At 45.5% G+C, this 23,414-nt stretch overlaps 1 protein-coding gene across 6 annotated transcripts in view; it reads right to left on the bottom strand.

The window, feature by feature from the left end:
• The window catches only part of LOC126412160 (trans-1,2-dihydrobenzene-1,2-diol dehydrogenase-like), a 103,102-nt gene that overhangs the window by 7,881 nt on the left and 71,807 nt on the right, over nucleotides 1-23,414 (bottom strand). For all 6 annotated transcript variants that reach the window (XM_050081624.1, XM_050081622.1, XM_050081625.1 and 3 more), the window contains exon 5: nucleotides 8,564-8,711. In XM_050081624.1, coding sequence (XP_049937581.1) covers nucleotides 8,564-8,711 — 148 coding nt within the window. The remainder of the gene's footprint in view (nucleotides 1-8,563; nucleotides 8,712-23,414) is intronic.

Raw genomic sequence — 23,414 nt, 5'->3', positions numbered from 1 at the left:
TTCATAGGGATGAACTAAGAGGTTACGAAGGTTAGGTGGACGGCGGAAAGACACTCTTGGTGGAGTGGGGAGGATTTCATGAAGGATGGATCTCATTTCAGGGCAGGATTTGAGGAAGTCGTATCCCTGCTGGAGAGCCACATTCAGAGTCTGGTCCAGTCCCGGGAAGTATCCTGTCACAAGTGGGGCACTTTTGGGGTTGTTCTGTGAACCCTGCCTGGAACAGTTCCGTCCTCCATCACAGCAGGACCCACCTCCTCTTCCTCCAAATCACCCTCTCCAAACCTTCCAGGAATTTCTCACTTCCAGCCTTGCCTCTCAATCTTTCTTGAAAAACCTTAATCCTACTCCCAACATTACCAAAGCCGAAGCCCAGACTATCTGTGATCTGAAAGCTGACCGATCCATAGTCATTCTTCCGGCTGACAAGGGTTCCACGACCGTGGCACTTGATCGTCGGGAGTATGTGGCTGAGGGACTGTGTCAGCTTTCAGACAACACTACATACAAAGTTTGCCAAGGTAAACCCATTCCTGATGTCCAGGTGGAGCTTCAAGGAATCTTCAGAACCTTAGGCCCCCTACAAAACCTTTCACCTGACTCCATCAACCTCCTGACCCCACCAACACCTCGCACTTCTACCTTCTACCTACAATTCACAAACCCAATCATCCCGGCCGCCCCATTGGAGCTGGTTACCAAGCCCCCACAGAACGTATCTCTGCCTATGTCGATCAACACCTTCAACCCATTACATGCAGTCTCCCATCTTTCATCAAAGACACCAACCACTTTCTCGAACGCCTGGAATCCTTACCCAGTCTGATACTCCCGGAAACCATCCTTGTAACCATTGATGCCACTTCCCTATAGACAAATATCCCGCACGTCCAGGGCCTCGCTGCAATGGAGCACTTCCTTTCACTCCGATCACCTGCCACTCTACCTAAAACCTCCTTCCTCATCACCTTAGCCAGCTTCATCCTGACCCACAACTTCTTCACTTTTGAAGGCCAGACATACCAACAATTAAAGGGAACAGCCATGGGTACCAGGATGGCTCCCTCGTATGCCAACCTATTTATGGGTCGCTTAGAGGAAGCCTTCTTGGTTACCCAGGCCTGCCAACCCAAAGTTTGGTACAGATTTATTGATGACATCTTCATGATCTGGACTCACAGTGAAGAAGAACTCCAGAATTTCCTCTCCAACCTCAACTCCTTTGGTTCCATCAGATTCACCTGGTCCTACTCCAAATCCCATGCCACTTTCCTTGACGTTGACCTCCACCTGTCCAATGGCCAGCTTCACACATCCGTCCACATCAAACCCACCAACAAGCAACAGTACCTCCATTACGACAGCTGCCACCCATTCCATATCAAACGGTCACTTCCCTACAGCCTAAGCCTTCGTGGCAAACGAGTCTGCTCCAGTCCTGAATCCCTGAACCATTACACCAACAACCTGAAAACAGCTTTCGCATCCCGCAACTACCCTCCCGACCTGGTACAGAAGCAAATAACCAGAGCCACTTCCTCATCCCCTCAAACCCAGAACCTCCCACAGAAGAACCCCAAAAGTGCCCCACTTGTGACAGGATACTTCCCGGGACTGGATCAGACTCTGAATGTGGCTCTCCAGCAGGGATACGACTTCCTCAAATCCTGCCTCAAAATGAGATCCATCCTTCATGAAATCCTCCCCACCCCACCAAGAATGTCTCTGCCGTCCACCTAACCTTCGTAACCTTTTGGTTCATCCCTATGAAATCTCCAAACCACCTTCCCTATCCTCTGGCTCCTACCCTTGTAACCGCCGCCGGTGCAAAACCTGCCCTGAAATGAGATCCATCCTTCATGAAATCCTCCCCACTCCGCCAAGAGTGTCTTTCCGCTGTCGACTTAACCTTCGTAACCTGTTAGTTCATCCCTGTGAAATCCCCAAACCACCTTCCCTACCCTCTGGCTCCTATCCTTGTAACCGCCCCCGGTGTAAAACCTGTCCCATGCACCCTCCAACCACCACCTACTCCAGTCCTGTAACCCGGAGGGTGTGCACGATCAAAGGCAGAGCCACGTGTGAAAGCACCCACGTGATTTACCAACTGATCTGCCTACACTGTGACGCTTTCTATGTGAGAATGACCAGCAACAAACTGTCCATTCGCATGAATGGGCACAGGCAGACAGTGTTTGTTGGTAATGAGGATCACCCTGTGGCTAAACATGCCTTGGTGCACGGCCAGCACATCTTGGCACAGTGTTACACCGTCCGGGTTATCTGGATACTTACCACTAACACCAACCTGTCAGAACTCCGGAGATGGGAACTTGCCCTTCAGTATATCCTCTCTTCTTGTTACCCGCCAGGCCTAAACCTCCGCTAATTTCAAGTTGCCGCCGCTGATACCTCACCTGTCATTCAACAACATCTTTGCCTCTGTACTTCTGCCTCAACTGACATCTCTGCCCAAACTCTTTGCCTTTACAAATGTCTGCGTGTGTCTATGTATGTGCGGATGGATATGTGTGTGTGTGCGCATGCACGTGAGTGTATACCTGTCCTTTTTCCCCGCCTAAGGTAAGTCTTTCCGCTCCCGGGATTGGAATGACTCCTTACCCTCTGCCTTAAAACCCGCATGCTTTTGTCTTTCCCTCTCCTTCCCTCTTTCCTGACGAAGCAACCATTGGTTGCGAAAGCTAGAATTTTGTGTATATGTATGTGTTTGTTTGTGTTTCTATCGACCTGCCAGCGCTTTCGTATGGTAAGTCACATCATCTTTGTTTTTAAATATATTTTTCCCACGTGGAATGTTTCCCTCTATTATATTGATATCATTAATTTGAACCCAACAATTACGTTTGTTATTGTCACTGTTGCATTTCGAAATCTTTTCTGTCGTCTTATTTACTCTTTCTGTTTTTGCCAGTAGTTTCACTTTGTATTCACCTTCTCCTTTTTACCGTAATCTGCTATACAATTTTATCCCGCCTATATATACTCAATAATACGTAACCCACTTCCAACCCCCCCCCCCCCCCCCCCAAAAAAAAAGTTTTTCTTTTTGCCGCTTTCAACACTACCGCCGCTATAAAATCCACCATTTCTAGTTCACAAACAGTTCCTTTCACCTTTTAAACAACCATTTCGCCTAGTTCCTATAACTTTCGCTTTATTTCCATTTTTCCCACATCACTGATAATTTTTAGCCGCTTCCCACAGGTTTTAACGTCATTATTTCTTTGTCAGACAGCCAGAGGGTAGAGAAGGTGGTTTGGGGATTTCATAGGGATGAACTAACAGGTTACGAAGGTTAGGTGGACGGCGGAAAGACACTCTTGGTGGAGTGGGGAGGATTTCATGAAGGATGGATCTCATTTCGGGGCAGGATTTGAGGATGTCGTATCCCTGCTGGAGAGCCACATTCAGAGTCGGATCCAGTCCCGGGAAGTATCCTGTCACAAATGGGGCACTTTTGGGGTTCTTCTGTGAGAGGTTCTGGGTTTGAGGGGATGAGGAAGTGGCTCTGGTTATCTGCTTCTGTACCAGGTTGGGAGGGTAGTTGCGGGATGTGAAAGCTGTTGTCAGGTTGTTGGTGTAATGGTTCAGGGATTCAGGACTGGATCAGATTCGTTTGCCACGAAGGCCTAGGCTGTAGGGAAGGGACCGTTTGATATGGAATGGGTGGCAGCTGTCATAATGGAGGTACTGTTGCTTGTTGGTGGGTTTGATGTGGACGGATGTGTGAAGCTGGCCATTGGACAGATGGAGGTCAACGTCAAGGAAAGTGGCATGGGATTTGGAGTAGGACCAGGTGAATCTGATGGAACCAAAGGAGTTGAGGTTGGAGAGGAAATTCTGGAGTTCTTCTTCACTGTGAGTCCAGATCATGAAGATGTCATCAATAAATCTGTACCAAACTTTGGGTTGGCAGGCCTGGGTAACCAAGAAGGCTTCCTCTAAGCGACCCATGAATAGGTTGGCGTACGAGGGAGCCATCCTGGTACCCATGGCTGTTCCCTTTAATTGTTGGTATGCCTGACCTTCAAAAGTGAAGAAGTTGTGGGTCAGGATGAAGCTGGATAAGGTAATGAGGAAAGAGGTTTTAGGTAGGGTGGCAGGTGATCGGCGTGAAAGGAAGTGCTCCATCGCAGCGAGGCCCTGGACGTGCGGAATATTTGTGTATAAGGAAGTGGCAACAATGGTTATAAGGATGGTTTCCGGGGGGTAACAGACTGGGTAAGGAGTCCAGGCGTTCGAGAAAGTGGTTGATGTCTTTGATGAAAGATGGGAGACTGCATGTAATGGGTTGAAGGTGTTGATCTACGTAGGGAGAGATATGTTCTGTGGGGGCTTGGTGACCAGCTACAATGCGAAGGGGGTAATGCAGACTATGGGTTGATAAATGCCGCAACATTTGGATGTGGATACCATCCGGTCCTGGGGCGGAGGAGCGAGAAGAATAGAGTGCATGTTGGAGTTCCCGCATGGAGAAAACAGTATTATAGCTTTTGCGATTTTGAGAGAAGAAAGCAAGAGGTTGCACTTCCGCTGCACGTTTCTTCGGGAGAAACACTGGTGGGTAATTTGAAGAGCTCGAAATTGCAGCTAAGTGTTTACCCAAAGAGTTAGAAATTGCGACGGGGTCCACTAACGTATCACGCGCGACAGTGAGCCCAGAGACCGGGGAGAAACTAGGTGTGCCAGATAACCGTCAAATTCGACTCCTAACTTCCGAGGAGGGAGTGAAGTTGTTAAATGAGCTAGTAAAGAATTTCCAGCTTGCCTTCTTGCTATCGTGGATGACGCGACGGCATCGCGCACGGAACTGATTATAGCGGATACAGTTGGCCAAAGTAGGATGGTGGCGGAAAACGCGAAGAGCACGTCGCCGCTCATGTATTGCGTCACGGCACGCCTCGTTCCACCAAGGAACTGGGGGGCGCCGGGGCAATTCGGAGGTGTGTGGTATTGAACGTTCCGCAGCTGTAAGAATAACGTCGGTAAGATGTGTGACCTCATCGTCGATGCTAGGAAAGTGATTGTCATCGAATGTCGCTAGAGACGAAAAAAGCGTCCAATCGGTTTGGGTAATCTTCCAGCATCGCGGGTGCATATATGGCAGTTGAGGCAGCAGTCTAAAGACACATGGAAAGTGGTCACTCGAGTGTGTATCATCAAGGGCGAACCATTCGAAGCGCCGAGCTAGCGGAACGGTACCGACCAAAAGGTCCAAGTGAGAGAAATTTGTCGTGGAGGCAGACAAAAATGTAGGGACCCCAGTGTTGAGGCAAACTAGACCTGCTTGGTGGAAGACGTCTAGCAATAGTGAGCCACGTGGACAAGGGTGTGGAGATCCCCAAAGCGGGTGGTGGGCATTGAAGTCCCCAACCAGCAAATAGGGGGTTGGAAGCTGACCAAGAAGATGAAGGAGATTAGCTCGTGCCATTGGTGTGGATGATGGAATGTATACAGTACAAAGAGAAAAGGTATATCCAGAAAGGGAAAGACGGACAGCGACAGCTTGGAAGGAAGTGTTTAAGTGGATTGGGTGATAATGGAGAGTATCATGGAGAAGAATCATGAGTCCTCCATGGGCTGGAGTGCCTTCAACAGAGGGGAGATCAAATCGGACAGACTGAAAATGCGGGAGAACAAAGCGGTCATGGGGACGCAGCTTTGTTTCCTGAAGACAGATGATGACCGCCGAGTAGGATCGTAAGAGGATCGACAATTCATCCCGATTGGCTCGAATGCCGCGGATATTCCAGAGGATAATGGACATAGGGTGAACAGAAAATGGAGGAATGTGACCAAGGTTGCCGTCAACTCAACGACTGCTCAGAGCTTGCGACCGACAGCATGGAATGGCATTCAGCCGAAGGCAGAAGATCATGATACATAGGTTGTTCAGGAGCAGCTCCTGCCACCAGCGATCGGCCGGTTGATTGGCCGCCAGCAGTGCGCCTCGGCGACACGGAAGACGGCCGAGGGCGATTTCCGCCAGGTGGTGCTGTAGATGGGACACGCATTGGCAGAAAAGGAGATGAACTGGGTTTCTTTTTAGCCTTCTTGGAAATACGATGTTTAGATGAAGGAGGAACCGATGGTTGTGAAGTTGGGGTACGTAAAAAATCTTCACGAGTATGCTGTTTTTTCGAAGTCTTGGTGTCTGACTTTTGGGCTCGAGATTTAGCAGAACCCGATCAAGGGTGAGCCATAGAGTGGGCAGGCGAAAGTGGTGAGGTTGAACGGGCGATCTTTGCGCTGGCCGATCTGACAACCGTGGTACTAAAGGTGAAGTCGCAAGTCTGCGTGGCCGCCTCCTTTGTTGGCTGAGGAGAAGCAAGGATAGTGCTGTATTTTCCTGTCTGAGGCACGGTGAGCTGTCGACTGGCGAATAATTTTCGAGCAGCAAAGGTCGACACCTTTTCCTTCACTCTGATATCCTGGATGAGCTTTTTGTCTTTAAAAATGGGGCACTCTCGAGCGGAAGCAGCGTGGTCACCCATACAGTTGATGCAGCGAGGGGATGGAGGTGGACAAGCACCCTTATGGGCATCCTTGCCACACGTAACACATTTGGCCGGATTGGAACAGGACTGGCTGGTGTGATTGAACCGCTGACACCGATAGCAACGCGTAGGGTTTGGGACGTAAGGGCGAACGGAAATTATCTCATAGCCTGCTTTGATTTTTGATGGGAGTTGAACTTTGTCAAATGTCAAGAAGACAGTGCGGGTTGGAATGATGTTCGTGTCGACCCTTTTCATAACTCTATGAACAGCTGTTACGCCCTGGTCAGACAGGTAGTGCTGAATTTCTTTGTCAGACAATCCATCGAGGGAGCGTGTATAAACGACTCCATGCGAGGAATTTAAAGTGCGGTGCGCTTCAACCCAGACAGGGAAGGTGCGGAGCAGTGAAGTACGCAGCAATTTTTGTGCCTGGAGGGCACTGACTGTTTCTAACAACAAGGTGCCATTCCGTAATCTGGAACAAGATTTTACAGGACCTACAATTGCGTTGACACCTTTCTGAATAATGAAAGGGTTGACCGTGGAGAAGTCGTGACCTTCACCAGACCGAGAAACAACAAGGAACTGTGGCAACGATGGAAGAACTGTCTGTGGCTGAGACTCAGTGAACTTACGCTTGTGAGCAGACATAGTGGAAGGTGAGGAAACCATTGCGGAAGAATCCCCCATGATTACCAGCGTCTCCGATGGCGCGCTCCTCCCTTGTGGGGGCCCTCTCTGAGGGCACTCCCGCCTTAGGTGATTGTTCACACCTCAGGTCACACCTCCCGACAAACGGACGGAAGGACCAATCGGCACTTTCGGAAGGTATCAGCTTGGGTAATCACCCCTCCCTGGGCCTGGCCGTTACCAGGGGGTACGTACGTGTCCTACCTGTCTACCCAGGGCAGGGAATTACGTGTTACCCCGTCACCGGCTACGCACACAGGGAGGAAAAAAGAGAAAGGGATTGGAAAGAAGAGGGGTCTCAATCGCCGCAGCAGAGAAAAGGGTAAAGAGAAGAGGTAAGGAAAAGAGAAGGACAAAGGAAGGATGAAGACATACAAGCAGAGAAGGCGAAGAATGAGTTACATTTACGAGCGTCCGTCTCCGGACGTAGGCACAAACCATACTCCCAGAGGGGGAGAAAGGGAAGGAAAGAGCCAGAGGTGAGGTGAGGGGGGGCGAAGATCGGGGATAGGGAAGGATGCGGAAAAGGAAGGTATGCAGCCCGGAAAGGAAGGAGGGGCACATTAGCTCGGGGTCCTGTGCTCGCTACGCACGTATCCACAAAAGAGTTGTGGACCCCCTGGGGGGGAACTCGAGGGATGACCGAAGTGTATCATCATAATTAGAATGTATTCTTAAACATCCTATGGGTGACCTTTCTGCATTGTGTTTAATCACTCACATAATAGTGGTCCCCTTTGACATGGCAATCTCACAGTAAACAGAACAATTGTTTGAAGACACTACCACAACCTCTGCATTTCTATTAAGCCTCAAAAAGCAAATATAATGAAAATGTTAGTTGTTCTATACTCGATACGGCATAAGAAAACCTCTTTGAATGTAGAGCTTTAAAGCACATCTACAAGTGCAACATACCAAATAAACAATGATAGCTGATAAATTGTCTTAGCAAAATATTGCCACACTAATGAACATACATGCTATAAACTTATGTACTTATCTAATAAATAATTTGTGGTACAGGTAAAGACCATGAACAGGCATTTAAGTGGATGACATTAACAAAAAAATAACTACCACTCCATTTACAATGTCAGAAATTGGCTTCAAAAATCAAAAGGCAAGTACACCTAAAATGAGCCTTTTATATTCTAGTTGCAACACAACTTTGATAAAATGAAGCAGTTTTTCCATTTCATGTTATCAACTTCAAAATCTTGTTTCTCAGAAGCTAAACACAGTTACATATATATTAGCCTGCCTATATGTGGTTTCATAAAAAATGGCAAAACAATCCTGAAAACTTATGGAAACTTTCTTTTGTGTGAAGTGCTTAAAATATATCATACCTTCTCTCAGGCATCGCCTAACTTCCATAGCCTCGTAGCGCAGCCCTGCACTGTTTATGAAATTAAATGCCTTTGATGCTGTTGGAAGAATAAAATCAGATGTCTTGTCTGGTGCTGCCACTCTTGTAGGACACCAGAAATTTGGTATCTGTACAAATAACATCAAACAAATTAAGTAATCTGATTTCACGCATAGTGATGGAAACATTTTAACACAAGGGGTGCAGTGACAGTGTATTTCCTAAAACGTCATACAAAGTCCAACTTACATGGTTGTTAAAAACTGTGGCTTACTAACAACATGAGAGTAGCCTGTGAGGCAATTCTACAAATCATTAAAACACCCCATAAAATATTCACAGTTAAGGCACTGTCCTAGTTAACTATGATAGTGTTAAAATATTCAATTCACTAACTAATAATATCAAAGACACAAGAAGTTATATTTCCTTCTCAGAATGGATGGAAGAGGTATGTGCCCGACACCCCATTTTTACTCGAGAGGCCTTCCCCCCCCACCCCCCCCCCCCTCCACCCCCCTTCAGTGACAAATAAGATCTTGTATGTGAAGCTCTCTCATTATACACAGAACTGGAAATACCTTGTAATAATTTCCTTATTGTATATAATTTTTAATCTATTATTGCATCATTTCTGTGAAAATATGCATTTAATCTAAGGTGGCAGAGCAAAGGAGTGTTTAACTCTGCACTCCTTTTTAATTTTATTACTACTAGTGCATAGTTATTGTTGAAACTTCCTGTCAGATTAATTCTGTGTGTTAACCAGGGACCGCTGCTTTTCTCAGGAAAGTGCTCTACCAACTGAGCTAGCCACGCATGACACACAATCTGTCCTCACAGCTTTACTCCCGCCAGTATTGTATCTCCTACCTTCCAAAGCTCAAAGAAGTTCGCCTGCAAAACTTGAGGCACTAGTACTCCTTTAAGTTCATTCTGCGGTGGAGTGTGCACGGATCTGGAACTTCCTGGCAGATTAAAACTGTGTGCCAGATTAGACTGGGACTTGAAACTGGGTCCTTGGTCTTTCGCGGGAAAGTGCTCTACTGACTCAGAGTTATTATCATTGTGTTCATTACTTCCTATACTCTATGCATTGATATTTATATTCTGTGTATTGTTCATTCCACACCCAAACAACTAGCTCATATGTAATATGAATCTACCCGGCCAGTGGTTCTCCACCTTTCTGATACCATTACCCTTAAGTTAAACCAGATATTAGCTAGTCTCCCCAACCCTCTCCCATTCTCCCAACATTACGTTAGTGCCTCACTAAACTTTAGAATGAAAACAAATTTTCTTTGAACACTTATTTTTAAAATGAAGAAACGGAAATGACGTTTAATTTTTGTAGATATTTTATGAAACCACGAACTATTAAGTCAATGAGACAACTGGTACTGCTTATTTCCAACCCATTTCTTTAAGAATAATGAAGTAATTCTCAGTATATTTCAAGTGCTCTCTTCAATTTCTTCTCAGAAAAGAAAACTAATTGTCACAGAAAGCGTAGCCGTTTGTTATAAAACATTCCTCCTCTGCACCCCCATTTGAAATCAACCAGGTTAAAATGTGTGCACTTATTCATACAATGTAGGCTTTCACGGCCGGTGTTGTCTTCAGCTGAAACTTCGGGGCTGAGAGACCGAAGTCGATGTATAAAATTTCCACCTAACATTTCGTCTCCATCTGCGGGAGACATCTTACGAGGTTGTCCAGATGACTTCAGATGATGTCTGCCACAGATGGAGATGAAACGTTAGGTGGAAATTTTATACATCGACCACGGCCTCGCAGCCCGGAAATTTCAACTGAAGACTTCACTGATTCTTTGTATATCACATGATTGCTGGACCTATTACTTGTGAACTGGCAGAAATTGAAATACTCCAGGCTGCCAATACTTTATGTCCGACTAATGCCACTAATGAATGATGATCATAACAACAACAACAACAACAACGTGTAGGGCCTACAGAAATGTAATAGCCATTGCATTGTTACTCTTGTCTTGTGCTGTCAATTAGTTTGATTAGCAGTTGCGAAGTGAATATTGAACAAATTTCTGGTCAATTGCAGAACTACTCAAGAATCGGAGAAAGCATTTTCATGACATACTTTAAGCATATGTGTCATATAAGTCTCAGTTTTACTGTCACAGGTGCGCGGTATGAGGTACAAATTATGTATGCAGTAAGTGTACTATGCGAGGGAGGTATTAAAGTTATGATCACTGGTATGTAATCAGTACTACAATCTTACAAAACAGTGATAATAGTAATGATCTTTTAAAAGTAATTTGGTTTCGTACTATTTGTTTTTACTCTCCAGACAATTTAATTTTAGCCCTTAGGGACAATTACCCCCATGTTGGGGACCAACTTACGAGAACTTAATATATTAACAAATAAAAACAGATGGAAAGCATCACAGAATACAAAGAGACAGCAGTCGTTAATATTACACACAATCAGAGTTTGCCACTTTCGGTGAAGCAAATAAAACTGCTTGTGTGGTACACTGACAACAACACACATTTTACCTAATCTTTATTCATAAAGAAAAATATTACACAACACAAAGAAAAGTAGTTACTTTGAAAAATGCTGGTAGTTTACACTGAAGAAAGTGAATATACAGGAACTATAATAATTATTAACTGCAATATACTACATAGTCAGGACACCATAGATCCATCAGGTGTACCCTCCCGAGATGATGGAAGGAACATGCTTTGACATTATTTTAGCTCCATACTAATGTCCAAGGCAAACAAAATATGTACAACCGTGAAAGAAATATTCAGAATCTGCCCTCCTGCTCACGAAAGAGACAGCTATTAACTACTCACATCTATGTTATAAATAAAGATTAAGCAAGAGGCATTAGTTGCATGTATAAATTTGACACCCAAGATAAAGAAGTACTTTGTAAAGAGGTTTTTCATTTCATGAATATATGGCAAATCAAATGACAAGGTGGAAAGTCATTCAATAGAAAAACATGCAAAGCTGACACTGTGACAGTGGAAGTATTAAATCTGTTTCTTAGTATATAGAAATCACTAACTGTCAATGGTTGCAGCTCAATGGAAGCACACTATGGATGGCAATGCAACACAGCAGATTACAACTGAATCACAGCAGCCACACATCCAGCAAAGAGCACCTGTCTGGTTGATTGGTTTAAAAGGGGGCGAAAGGGATCAAACTGCAAGGTCATTGGTCCTTTGTTCCCCATAGAACAATTAGTCAAGGGAAAGAAGAAAACAAAGACAACGTATGGCACAGTAAAAGGAGAAAGGAAGAACCAGAAGAAGACAGGAGGACAACGAACACTACAATGGACAAAACGGGACATGAAAACCACAGAGACACGCAAGAAACAGGGAGAAGAGATTAAAAACAACAAAGCAGATTACCATGGCTGGCTGACCATAAGAATAGAAAAGGAGAACAATACTCTGCAACACATTAAAACCTCCGCCCTAAAAGCCCTAGGGTTGAGGACACAAAGGGACGAAGGACACGTGCTAAAACTCAGATCAAACGATAAAACGTAAAAATAAAGCTGCTGTTGAGGCATTGTTGCCCAACACCGAAGGTAGGGTGCTGGGAAAGTTAAAAGTCCACCGCAGAATGGCTAAAAGTGGGCAGTCCAGCAAGAGGTGGACAACTGTCATTTGGGAGCCACAGTGACACTGATGTGGGTCCTTGCGATGGAGGAGGTAGCCATGTGTGAGCCACGTATGGCCAATGCAGAGTCGACAAAGGACAACAGATTCACTGCGAGAAGCACGCAGGGACGGCTTCCAGACATTTGCAGTCTCCTTAATGACACCCAGTTTGTTGTGCACACTGTTATGCCACTTCGTCTCCCAAAGCCGAAACACCTTGCGGCGTAAGACAGAACGCAGTTCAGAGGTGCCATCTCCAGGAATGATTTCCAAGTGGCCTGTTTGGCCAGTCTATCAGCAAGTTTGTTGCCTGGGATTCCGATGTGATCTGGGGTCCACACAAACACCACTGGAAAATTTGGAAATTTGTGCTAAGTCCTATGGGACCAAACTGCTGAGGTCATCGGTCCCTAAGATTACCACTACCTAATCTAACTTAAACTAACTTATGCTAAAGACAGCACACGCACATCCATGCCCGAGGGAGGATGAGATGATGATTGGTTTGTGGGGCACTCAACTGCACGGTTACCAGCACCTATAAAAATTCTGTACCTTTGCTCAGCCCAATCTTGCCACTTTCACAAATGATGATGAAATGATGAGGACAACACAAACACCCAGTCATCTCGAGGCAGGCTCGGGAAGTGAGAACGTGACCGTGAGACCACGGGCTGCAGACCCGAGGGAGGACTCGAACCTCTGACAGGGGCAGACGCACGAACCGTGACAAGGTGTCTCAGACTGCCCAACTACCCCACGTGACAAACACCACTGAATCACTGGACCGTTCCAGGGCAGAGATGGACCTCCAGATGTTCGCTACCCAAGACGGCGAGGGTAGTGCTGGTCGACAGCTTGTAAGCTGCTCAGGGAGTCGGAACAGAGAAGAAACGACTAACCAGAACAGGAACAGATGTACTGATGTGCACAAAATATGGCCACAAGCTCTGCAGTGAATACACTGCAGTCAGCGGGCAAGGAATGCTGTTCAATATGGCCTCTGTGGACATAGGTGAAGCCAACATTACCATCAGCCATCGAGCCGTCTGTGAAAGCAACTTCAGAACCCCGGAACACATCAAGAATCAACAGGAAGTGACAGCGGAGAGTGGTGGGGTTAATGGAATCCTTAGGGCCATGCAAAAGGTCCAGACAAAGCTTCGGCCGAAGTGTACACCATGGAGGTGTATGTGAATGGATCTCAAGTAGAGGTGGTAAAGGGAATGACTCCAGTTAAGAGAGAAGGGATCGCACACGAACCCCAGTCATGAGCCCTGACTTGGGCCGCCGATGCGGGAGATTAACTGCCACGGATGGGAAAAGGAGATGGTAATTCGGACGCTCAGGAGAACTACAAATGTGAACAACATAGCTAGAAGTTGTACATGTCGGGTCTGCAGTGGAGGGACTCCTGCCTCCACCAGGACACTGGTCATTGGACTCTTTCTAACAGCTCCCGTCACTAGGCGAACGCTACAGTGGTGCACTGGGTCGAGTAAATGCAATGCTGAGGCTGCCGCCGAACCACAAACCAGACTCCCATTGTCAAGACAGGATTGAACAACGGCTCTGTAGAGTTGCAGCAGTGTAGAGCAGTCTGCACCCCAGTTGGTGTCGCTCAGGCAGCGGAGAGCACTGAGGTGCTGCCAGCAATCAATGGTACCACTAAGCAACACCAGTACTGGAGGAGTAATACGAAATGCAGAACTCATCCGCATACAGAGAAAGGAAGACCGACAACCCTACAGCTGCTGCTAGACTGTTAATAGCCACTAAAAATACAGACACACTCAATACGGAGCCCTGAGGAACGCCATTCTCCTAAATACGGGGAGGGGGGGGGGGGGGGACTACGGGAGGCACCAACTTGGACACAGAAAGTACGGAGCAACAGGAAGTTTTGGATAAAAATCAGGAGCGAGGCCTGGAGACCCCATGCATACAATGTGGCAAGGATATGATGCCATCAGTTTGTGTCATATGCTTAATATAAGTAAAAAAAGACAGCAACCAGATGTAGATGTCTGGAAAAGGCTATTTGGTGGATGGCAGACTCGAGGGACACAAGATGATCAGTGGTAAAGTGACTCTGGCGGAAGCCGCCATGACATGGAGCCAGTAGGCCATGTGACTCCAGGATCCAACCAGACTGCTGACACACCATATGTTCCAGCAGCTAACAATGAATATTGGTGAGACTGATGGGCAGATAGCTATCCACATCAAGCAGATTTTAACCGGGCTTTAGCACCGGAATGATGGTGCTCTCCCACCATTGCAACGGAAAGACGCCATCGCTCCAGATCTGGTTGAAGGTGACGATAAGATATTGCTTATAGTCAGACAAGAGTTGTTTAATCATCTGACTGTGGATCCAATCTGGCCCGGGAGCTGTGTCAGGGCAATGTGCAAGGGCACTGAGGAACTCCCACTCCGTAAATGGGGTATTATAGGGTTCACTGTGGCATGTAGTGAACGAGAGGACTTTCCTTTCCATGCACCGTATGAGGGTGCGAAAGGCTGGGGGGGTAGTTCTCCGACACAGAGGCTGAGCATAGCGCTCAGTAAAGTGCACGGCAATCACGTTTGCGTCGGTAGAGAGCACGCCATTGATGTTAATGTCAGGGACACATGTTGGGGTCTGGTACCCAAAAGGATGTCTGATCTTCATCCAGACTTGGGAAGGTGACGTATGGCATTCAATGGTCGACATGTACCTCACCCAACACCCCTGTTTCCGTCGCTTCATAAGCACGTGAACGCGGGCACGGAGCCGCTTGAAGGCTATTAAGTGTTCTAGGGAAAGATGCCACTTATGTCGCTGTAGAGCTTGCCGATGCTCTTTAATTGCCTCAGCGACTTCCAGTTACCACCAAGGGTCTGTCTTTCGCCGGGGGCACCCTAGAGAATGAAGGGTCATGTTTTCTGCTGCAGAAAGTTTTGTTGTAGTGACCTGCTCAATCACGACATCAGTGGCACCATGTGGGGGAGACTCAATGGTGACAGCAGAGGTGAAGGCTACCCAGTCTGCCTTGTTTAAAGCCCACCTGGGTAGGTGTCCATGGGTATGACGCTGGGGGAGTGACAGGAAGATGGGAAAGTGGTCACTAGCACACAGGTCATCATGTGCTCTCCAGTGGATAGATGGGAGGAGTCCTGGGCTGCAAATTGATAAATCAATGGCCGAGTAACTACCGTTACCCACACTGAGATGTGTGGCGGCCCAAGTATTTAAGAGGCAGAGGTCGATTTGGGACAGTAAATTTTCGACATCTCTGCCATGGCCAGTAAGCACGGTGCTACCCTGTAAGGGGTTATGGGCGATAAAATCTTCCAAAAGTAGGAAAGGTTTAGGGAGTTGATCAGTCTGTGCAGCCAACATGTTCGGGGGTACCGCACAATCTGGAGGGAGATATACGTTGCAGACAGTTATTTCCTGCATCGTCTGTATCCTGACAGCCACAGCTTCAAGAGGAGTTTGAAGGGGCACAGGTTCACTACATACCGAGTTCAGGACGTAAACGCGAACTCCACCCGACACACTATTATACGGTTCTTGTAATATTCCCTGTGGAGGACAGGGGTCCACATTGCCGGGAACCAGGTTTCCTAGAGGGCAATGCAGAAAATGCAGGTGGGTCGTTCCAAGTTTATAAGATGATCCCAGCTCAATCATCTTCAATTTTGATGAAATTTGTACAGGCTGTACCTGAGGGCCCTACATGAACTTATGCAAAGTTTCAGGCTCACCTGTAACTTGGTTGAGGTGCTAGAGCCATTTTCGTGAAGACCACTTTTACAGAGACCGAAAAGTCGTTAAGAAATCGTCAAGTTTGGCATTCCACTGTTCGTAATGTAAAAGAGCTAGACTCTTGCTTCTGGGTATAATGGTACAACTTTGTGTGCTCTACACACAAATGTTGCAAGTAAAGTTCAGAGAGCAATGAATTTGGCATTATCCCAGTTCAAAGTGGGCAACAAATCATGTCACGAGAAATTTTCACCATAGTTTAACGAGACATAAGTAGTGGAGAAACTGTGCTATGGACCCGGTCTTTTGCCAAACTACTGTCTGTCTGGGTGTTTAGTGTATCACAAATTTTGGCCTGGCTTGCGTATTTAATTACTGTGCTACCATCCCGTAAATTTGCTAAAAAACATGAATTTATCATAATATACCTGTGTTCAAAGTCATGTACCTCAAGATGGACACCTACCACATTACATTCATTAACACCATTCAACAGAGCACATTTTATTCTATTAGAAAAACTTATTTTCATCTTGGTGTCTCTTTGGGTAAGGTGCAAAAAATTCGCCTAAACTACTGACTTTTTTGGTAATTGGAAAATCCTTGCACTGGTCCATGGTGGCTATGTCACTACCAATCTCAAGACTGGTAACGCCATCACCAAGGGGCCACACCCGATAGCCATGCAAGGTCAGCCATGGGTGGATTTCTTTACTGCAGGTTCCCAAGCTTGAAAGTGGGTGTCTAGCTGGAATGCGAATATCTAGCAGGTTCCCAAGTCTGAATGTGGGTATATAGCGCGTTCCCAAGCCTTTTTTGGGTCTCTCTGTGGTTCCCAATTCTTCAATTGTTAAATGTTTTAAATTTTTTGCTGATGTCCAAAACTATTGCTTCCAGCAAACTGTATCGTCGCCCCATCACTGAAGCAGCTGGGACTGGATGACTGCAATTATCTGTTGTTCTGCGATCCAGCATATGTCTCTTCTAGTAGGCCAATGAAATGATTGAGCAGCTCCATGAGGATGTATGAAATTAATCAAGGCATCTTTTTCTTCACATGAAACTTCACAGATATTTCCTATCCACCATTTTCCATCATAAGCACAAGTAATATAATGGCCAGGCTGTAGTTCCTAATGGCAACATGTTTAGTAGCAACTTCAGCATGTCGGTTAACATTTGCTATGAAGGACAATGTATCATTTGATACGCTGTGAATCTTAGGTCGCTTTTAATCAACTGACACAAAATGGTGGTGGTCTCTTGTACCAGACACTGTACATCCATCCTCAAAACGTTTCTCTTGATCAATTTTTGCATATTCAATAATTTCTTTTTTAATATAAATAAATTCAATGCCATGAACATTTTTTTTTTTTTAAATATTCAAACAGATCAGTTGGTGTTCAGATTTGGTTGTCAATTGGGTGTTGAAGGCTAGCTCTTGCTACTAAATGCTTTACTGTGCCCCCAATTCCGTCACATGGTGGTTTCCCATGGCTTGTTCTGAAAAAATTCCATTCTGCAGTAATGCCAAAATCTTTTTGATAATGGCAAAGATTTAGGAAGCTCTTAAAATATTTGTACTGTGTTGCAGAACTGTCACTAAAATAATGAATATGCTTAATTTCTTTAAAAATGCACTTAAGGGATTTGATAGAGTACATTAAAAACACATGCATTGCAACTGTGTCATGTCGGAGGCAATCACTGATTATGCAGTAGCTGACACTCTTTAGGTCTTCATTACCTTTGTAGCAAATGACAAATGGATGTATTGTAGCTTGACTATTTTCCCAATGGAATCCCTGCACTGCGTCTTGGACATCAAAGGAGTAATTTTCTGTGAAATCCATTAATATAATCAATTCTCCAGGTTTGAGACCTCCTTTAGTGAACTGCAAATGCTTGCTCTGATGCTTTGCAATGTAGTGGTAAGTAGAAAGGGCCAACAGTTTTGTAACTAATAGTTAATGAATTCTTCAGCTGTCATTTCTCTGGTTTCAAGTGTGTATCTATCAGTGTGAGTCCACCGTTTGAACTGAATCGTATCGTCAGGATCAGTATCTGCAAAAGCGCTTTCCAAATATTCATTTAGAGCTTCTGTTCCTGGACATACTTCACAGCGATGAAGCATGCAATCCTTTGTTTCCAAATTACAGACAATTTTGCTCAGTAAAATTTTGTAATCTTCTTTTATTTGGCTATTATAATCTTCTTTTATTGGGCTATGTGCCAACATTAGTTTCACATTGTGATGTATTGTGCAGACACAAACTGAATGTCAACCAGCTGTGCCTACAGTCACACACAACTTTGGCCTTAATTCACAAAAATTGGAAAATCCAATTTCCGGTCCTTTTTTTTTTGTCGTACACAACAAACATTTCTTTCAAGCTGCTCAGTAATAAGTATTTCTGTTTTTTAACCTTTTCTCCATCTATCCGTAAAGTAATACAGTCCTTTTTTCCTGGACAAATCGAACTATTCATCATAAAAATGTTCTATCACTCTTACCTTCACATCCTCTGAAAGCTTTTTCCCACATTTACCATTGAGCTGTGCCAATATTCCCTATTCAGCTTTTAACTTTCTAGCCTTCCTTACCATTCTTTCTGAAACACAAAATTCTTCCATAGCGTTTTGATAGACCAGCTTTGGGGAACTAAGGTCAAAATTTGAATTTTCTCGTTATTATTTGATATATGTAATTTTTCCTTCAATTCTTGGATCAGCTGAATGTAATCTGAACAAGTCAAGCATTGCTTGCTTATGGATGGTTGCTCCAATTCACTGGGATCAAGTCCTCCCACTTCTGCAATTTTCTTAATAATTGCTCCTTCAACTTCATGTATTTTGCCCTTTGCATATTCTTTTGTAATCCTTGCACCAATTCATTGAAATTTTAATGGTGATATTCCAACAGATGTTAAGCTTGTATTAAAATTGTGACCAACATTAGTCTAATCATCTTCATCCGACTGATATGTATCGTCCATTTGTGAATATTTCAGTGTAATTCTTTTCTACAGGAAGGGCACATTTTTAGCCTGATTTAATATCAGACATGGTTATCCTTTTTAGTAGGTCAGGTGCTACTATGTTGATTGAGCACAAGCTTTTTCGTGCAGTGTGGTTTTTCTTGCCAAATGGGCTGCAGCATGATCTTTGCAAAAATTCAAATCTTTTTAGTAGTAAAGCTTCATGATGATTGAAGCATAGTTGAGTATTTTCAGTTGAGCGTAAACCACTCCGTCTAGTAAGTAATTCTTGTTCTTCTAAGGAAAGTTGCTTTACAGCTTTCAGTCCTTTCAAGATACTATATGTTGTTAAATGGCATGGGCAATCAGTATTTCCGAAACTGCATACATTAACTTGTTCTTCCATTTTAGCAACAACTTGATATGCTTCAGACACTAAAATCTAATTGTCGAGTCCTAAATAAAGAAAAGAAATAAAATTAATAAGCATTCAGCTTCCCCAAAATTATGTAGCAATCTCTAGTACAGTTAAGTGGTTAAATTTAGCAGTGAACTTGTCACAAACAGGTTTAAAAACACTGAATAAACAGCAAAATGAATATTTAAACAATGAAGACATGAGCAACAAAATTCCAAATTTTAGGCGACATTTTTGCACCTTACCCAAAGAGAAACCAAAATGAAAATAAGTTTTTCTAATAGAATGAAATGCGCTCTGTTGAATGGTGTTAATGAATGTAATGAGATACATGACTGAACACAGGTATATTTTGATACATTCATGTTTTTTAGCAAATTTACAGGATGGTAGCACAGTAATTAAACACACAAGCCAGGCCAAAATTTGTGATATACTAAACACCCAGACAGACGGTAGTTTGGCAAAAGACCAGGTCCATAGCACACTTTCTCCACTACTTATGCCTCGTTAAACTATGGTGAAAATTTCTCGTGACATGATTTGTTGCCCACTCGGGACATGATTTGTTGCCCACTTTGAACTGAGATTATGCCAAATGTATTGCTTTCTGAACTCTATTTGCAACATTTATAAGTAGAGCACACAAAGTTGTACCACTACACCCAGAAGCAAGAGTCTAGCTGTTTTACATTAGGAACAGTGGAATGCCAAACTTGACGATTTCTTACCGACTTTTCGGTCTCTGTAAAAGTGGTCTTCACGAAAATGGCTCTAGCACCTCAACCAAGTTACGGGTGAGCCTGAAACTTTGCATAAGTTCATGCAGGGCCCTCAGGTACATCCTGTACAAATTTCATCAAAATTGAAGATGGTCGAGATGGGAGCCCTAAGACACTTCACATGGAATGACCCAGGTGTAAAGCTTAACAGTTGCCATAGCTCAGTCAGGTGGTGGAAAAAATCGCTGCAATTCCACCGGAGGATGACGTGATCGTGAGACTGGGAAGGCACGAAACACTCAATGAGGTAGTCTACGCCTCAGGGTCACCTGCTGCCACCGAACAGGCTATATCCATTGTGTCTGAGGGTCTGGCAAGATCCAGGTCCTCAGCAGACGCCACAATCTTCATCTCGCCCTCAGACACAGAGCTCGTAGGCAGCGGTGTTGTGGGTGCCACCATAATTCCCTTGGTCTCGGAGGTCTTCTTTCTGGATTTCTCTCGATGATCTTTGGGTTTCTCTGGCTGGGACAGTTTCACTGTTTCAGTCTGCAGGACTGAGCACGATCGTGTAGCCCTACGACCAGATGCTTTTGGGCACTTCAACCACTGGCGGGTGTTATCTTTCCCACTAGCAGAAATGTGGGAAGGGAGTAACCCAAGGGGCCACTTCATAGAGAGAGGAGCCGAAGAATACTTACGCTGCTTCAGCCGACAAGTGGGGACTGGTGTCCCCGATGGTTGGGGGGACAGTGTTCCTGAGGTAGGTGGTGTGGGAGCAACAGGGAAGGGGGCAGGTGTAGGCTTCCGGCTCTGAAAGATGACTGGAACTCGCGGAACTGATGGGGCTACAACTGTTCTCGTAGCAGCAGCATAAAAGAGGAGGTCATAGCCACAGGATGTAGGTGCTCAAATTTCCTCTTGGTCTTATTGTAGGTCAGTTGGTCCAGGGTCTTGTATTCCATGATTTTCCTTTCTTGCTGTAAAATCCTGCAATCTGGTGAGCAAGGTGAATTATGCTCTCTGCAGTTGACAGGTGGGTCGGGTTGTTTGGGGAAGGAGACCAGACAGCGAGGTCATTAGTCTCATCGGATTAGGGAAGTATCGGGAAGGAAGTCAGCCGTGCCCTTTCAGAGGAACCGTCCCGGCATCTGCCTGGAGTGATTGAGGGAATTCACGGAAAACGTAACTCAGGATGGCTGGATGCGGAATTGAACCGTCATCCTCCCGAATGCGAGTCCAGTGTGACGTAGATGGGAGGCGAGGCACACGGAGTATTGGGATGGGATGGGATGGGATGGGATGGACGTTCACAATCTCGACATGCGATGCTGGAAGTATAGCAGGAACGCATATGGCCGAACTACCAGCGCTTAAAACACCGCATTGGGGGAGGGATATATGGCTTGACATCACAGAGGTAGACCATCACCTTGACCTTCTTGGGTAATATGTCAGCCTCGGAAACTAAGATGAAGGCATTGGTGGGAACCTGATTGTCCCTTGGACCCAGATGGATGCGCCAGATGAAATGAACTCCTCGTCACTCTAAGATGGTGTGCAGCTCGTTGTCAGACTGCAAAAGAATGTCCCTGTGGAATATAATACCCTGGACCATATTTAAGCCTGTATGAGGCATGATGGTAACAGAAACATCCCGTAGCTTGTCACAAGCAAGTAATGCCCGTGACTGGGCAGAGGATGCCGTTTTTATCAAGACTGCCCTGACCGCATTTTGGACAAGCCCTCCATCTCCCCAAACTTGTCCTCTAAATGCTCTACAAAAAACTGAGGCTTCATTGAGACAAAGGAGTCCCCATCAGCTCTCGTACATATGAGGTACCAGGGCGAAGAAGGTTCACCGCCATCCTTAGCCTGGTGTTCCTCCCATGGCGTGGCCAGGGAGGGGAACAATTTAGGATCATACTTCCTTGCATTGTACTGAGACTTGGAATACTTAGAGACTGCTGGCATTTGATCACCAGCAAGTGATGACGTGGTACGCTCCATCGCATGTCATCCACCCTGATGCCACCTACTCAGGCAGGGCCCCTCCTGATGGGCACACCCAGCCGCAGCAAAGGCCACCTAGCAGGATGGCCATTGCCGGGCGTCCCGTTGCCCCAAGGGTGACAGGCATCTACTCCGTGGCATACGTCGGGAGTTAACGGCACAGGCATCAGCAGAGCGATCCCTACGTAGTCAGGAGGCTACAACCAACAGGGTACAAGGCGGCCCTGCCACAACGGACTGGCTACCGTGCTGGATATGAGATGCAAAGAATTCCATGGTCCTCATTGGCGCACAAGACGACACTGCATAGTGGGTGGAGGAAAACACAACCAGGAAGGTGCTCTCGCTCAAGAGATGGAGGATGAGCAGGACTGCAATGCCACGACGAGAAAGTGGGCTAAAAATCTCAATGCACCACGTAAGACGCCCTTCCCCAACTGGCTCGCTCTTTGGGAAAATTTTGAAAAATGGAGGTCAAACCCTACAGGGGACCATCACATACAAGACTGAAAGGTGTGAGACTCCTTTTAGTTGCCTCTTATGACAGACAGGAATACCTCAGGCCTATTCTAATCCCAGGGCCTGCAGGGGTGGGCACCTAGGGTGGATGTTGGTCACTATAGTGTACTGGCAGGGAAACTCTGCAGAGTTGCCAGAGTCACCTCTGCCATCCCAATTAGTTAGCTGTGTAAGCCACTAATGGATTATGACGATTAGCAGCATATCAATAGGTCATAAGGATTGCTACCAGCAATAACTGAATGGAAATCACTGGTTCCAACATAGGAGTTACTGCTGCCATCTCCACCACTGCTGCGTAACAACTAAGCAGCAATGTGGTTGACAGAGACTACCAACCAACATCCCAAGCCATCTAGTCCGCCCCTGACATGCTAGGACAAAGGTGGAGGATTTCAGTTCCACATGTTATCTACAGGTTTGTGAGTTCTCATGTCCCAGCCAGGCACTGATGACAATGAAACATGTATTGAGGGTGCCACACTTGCTTACATGGCACCACTGTACATGCAGCACTGTCCAGTGGGTGGGGCCTATTTTGTTTGAAGACACTTAAGAGGACACATTAAAAAGAGAGTCCTTAGTGCATGCTGCTTAATGTTCTCTTTCTTTGTATGCACAGTGCCTTTTACGACAATTATTTAAACAGACCTAGTCATTCTTTCTAGATATCCTTTGATACTTTTGTTTTCAGTTGAGCTGCTGGCACTGTGAACTCTTATGTTCAGCTACTTCATAAAACTAG

Source organism: Schistocerca serialis, chromosome 7 (genome assembly GCF_023864345.2).
Source record: "Schistocerca serialis cubense isolate TAMUIC-IGC-003099 chromosome 7, iqSchSeri2.2, whole genome shotgun sequence".
NCBI classification, from domain to species: Eukaryota; Metazoa; Arthropoda; class Insecta; order Orthoptera; family Acrididae; genus Schistocerca; species Schistocerca serialis.
Note: the sequence above shows the minus strand (reverse complement) of the source record. Positions and strands in the feature narration are given on the sequence as shown.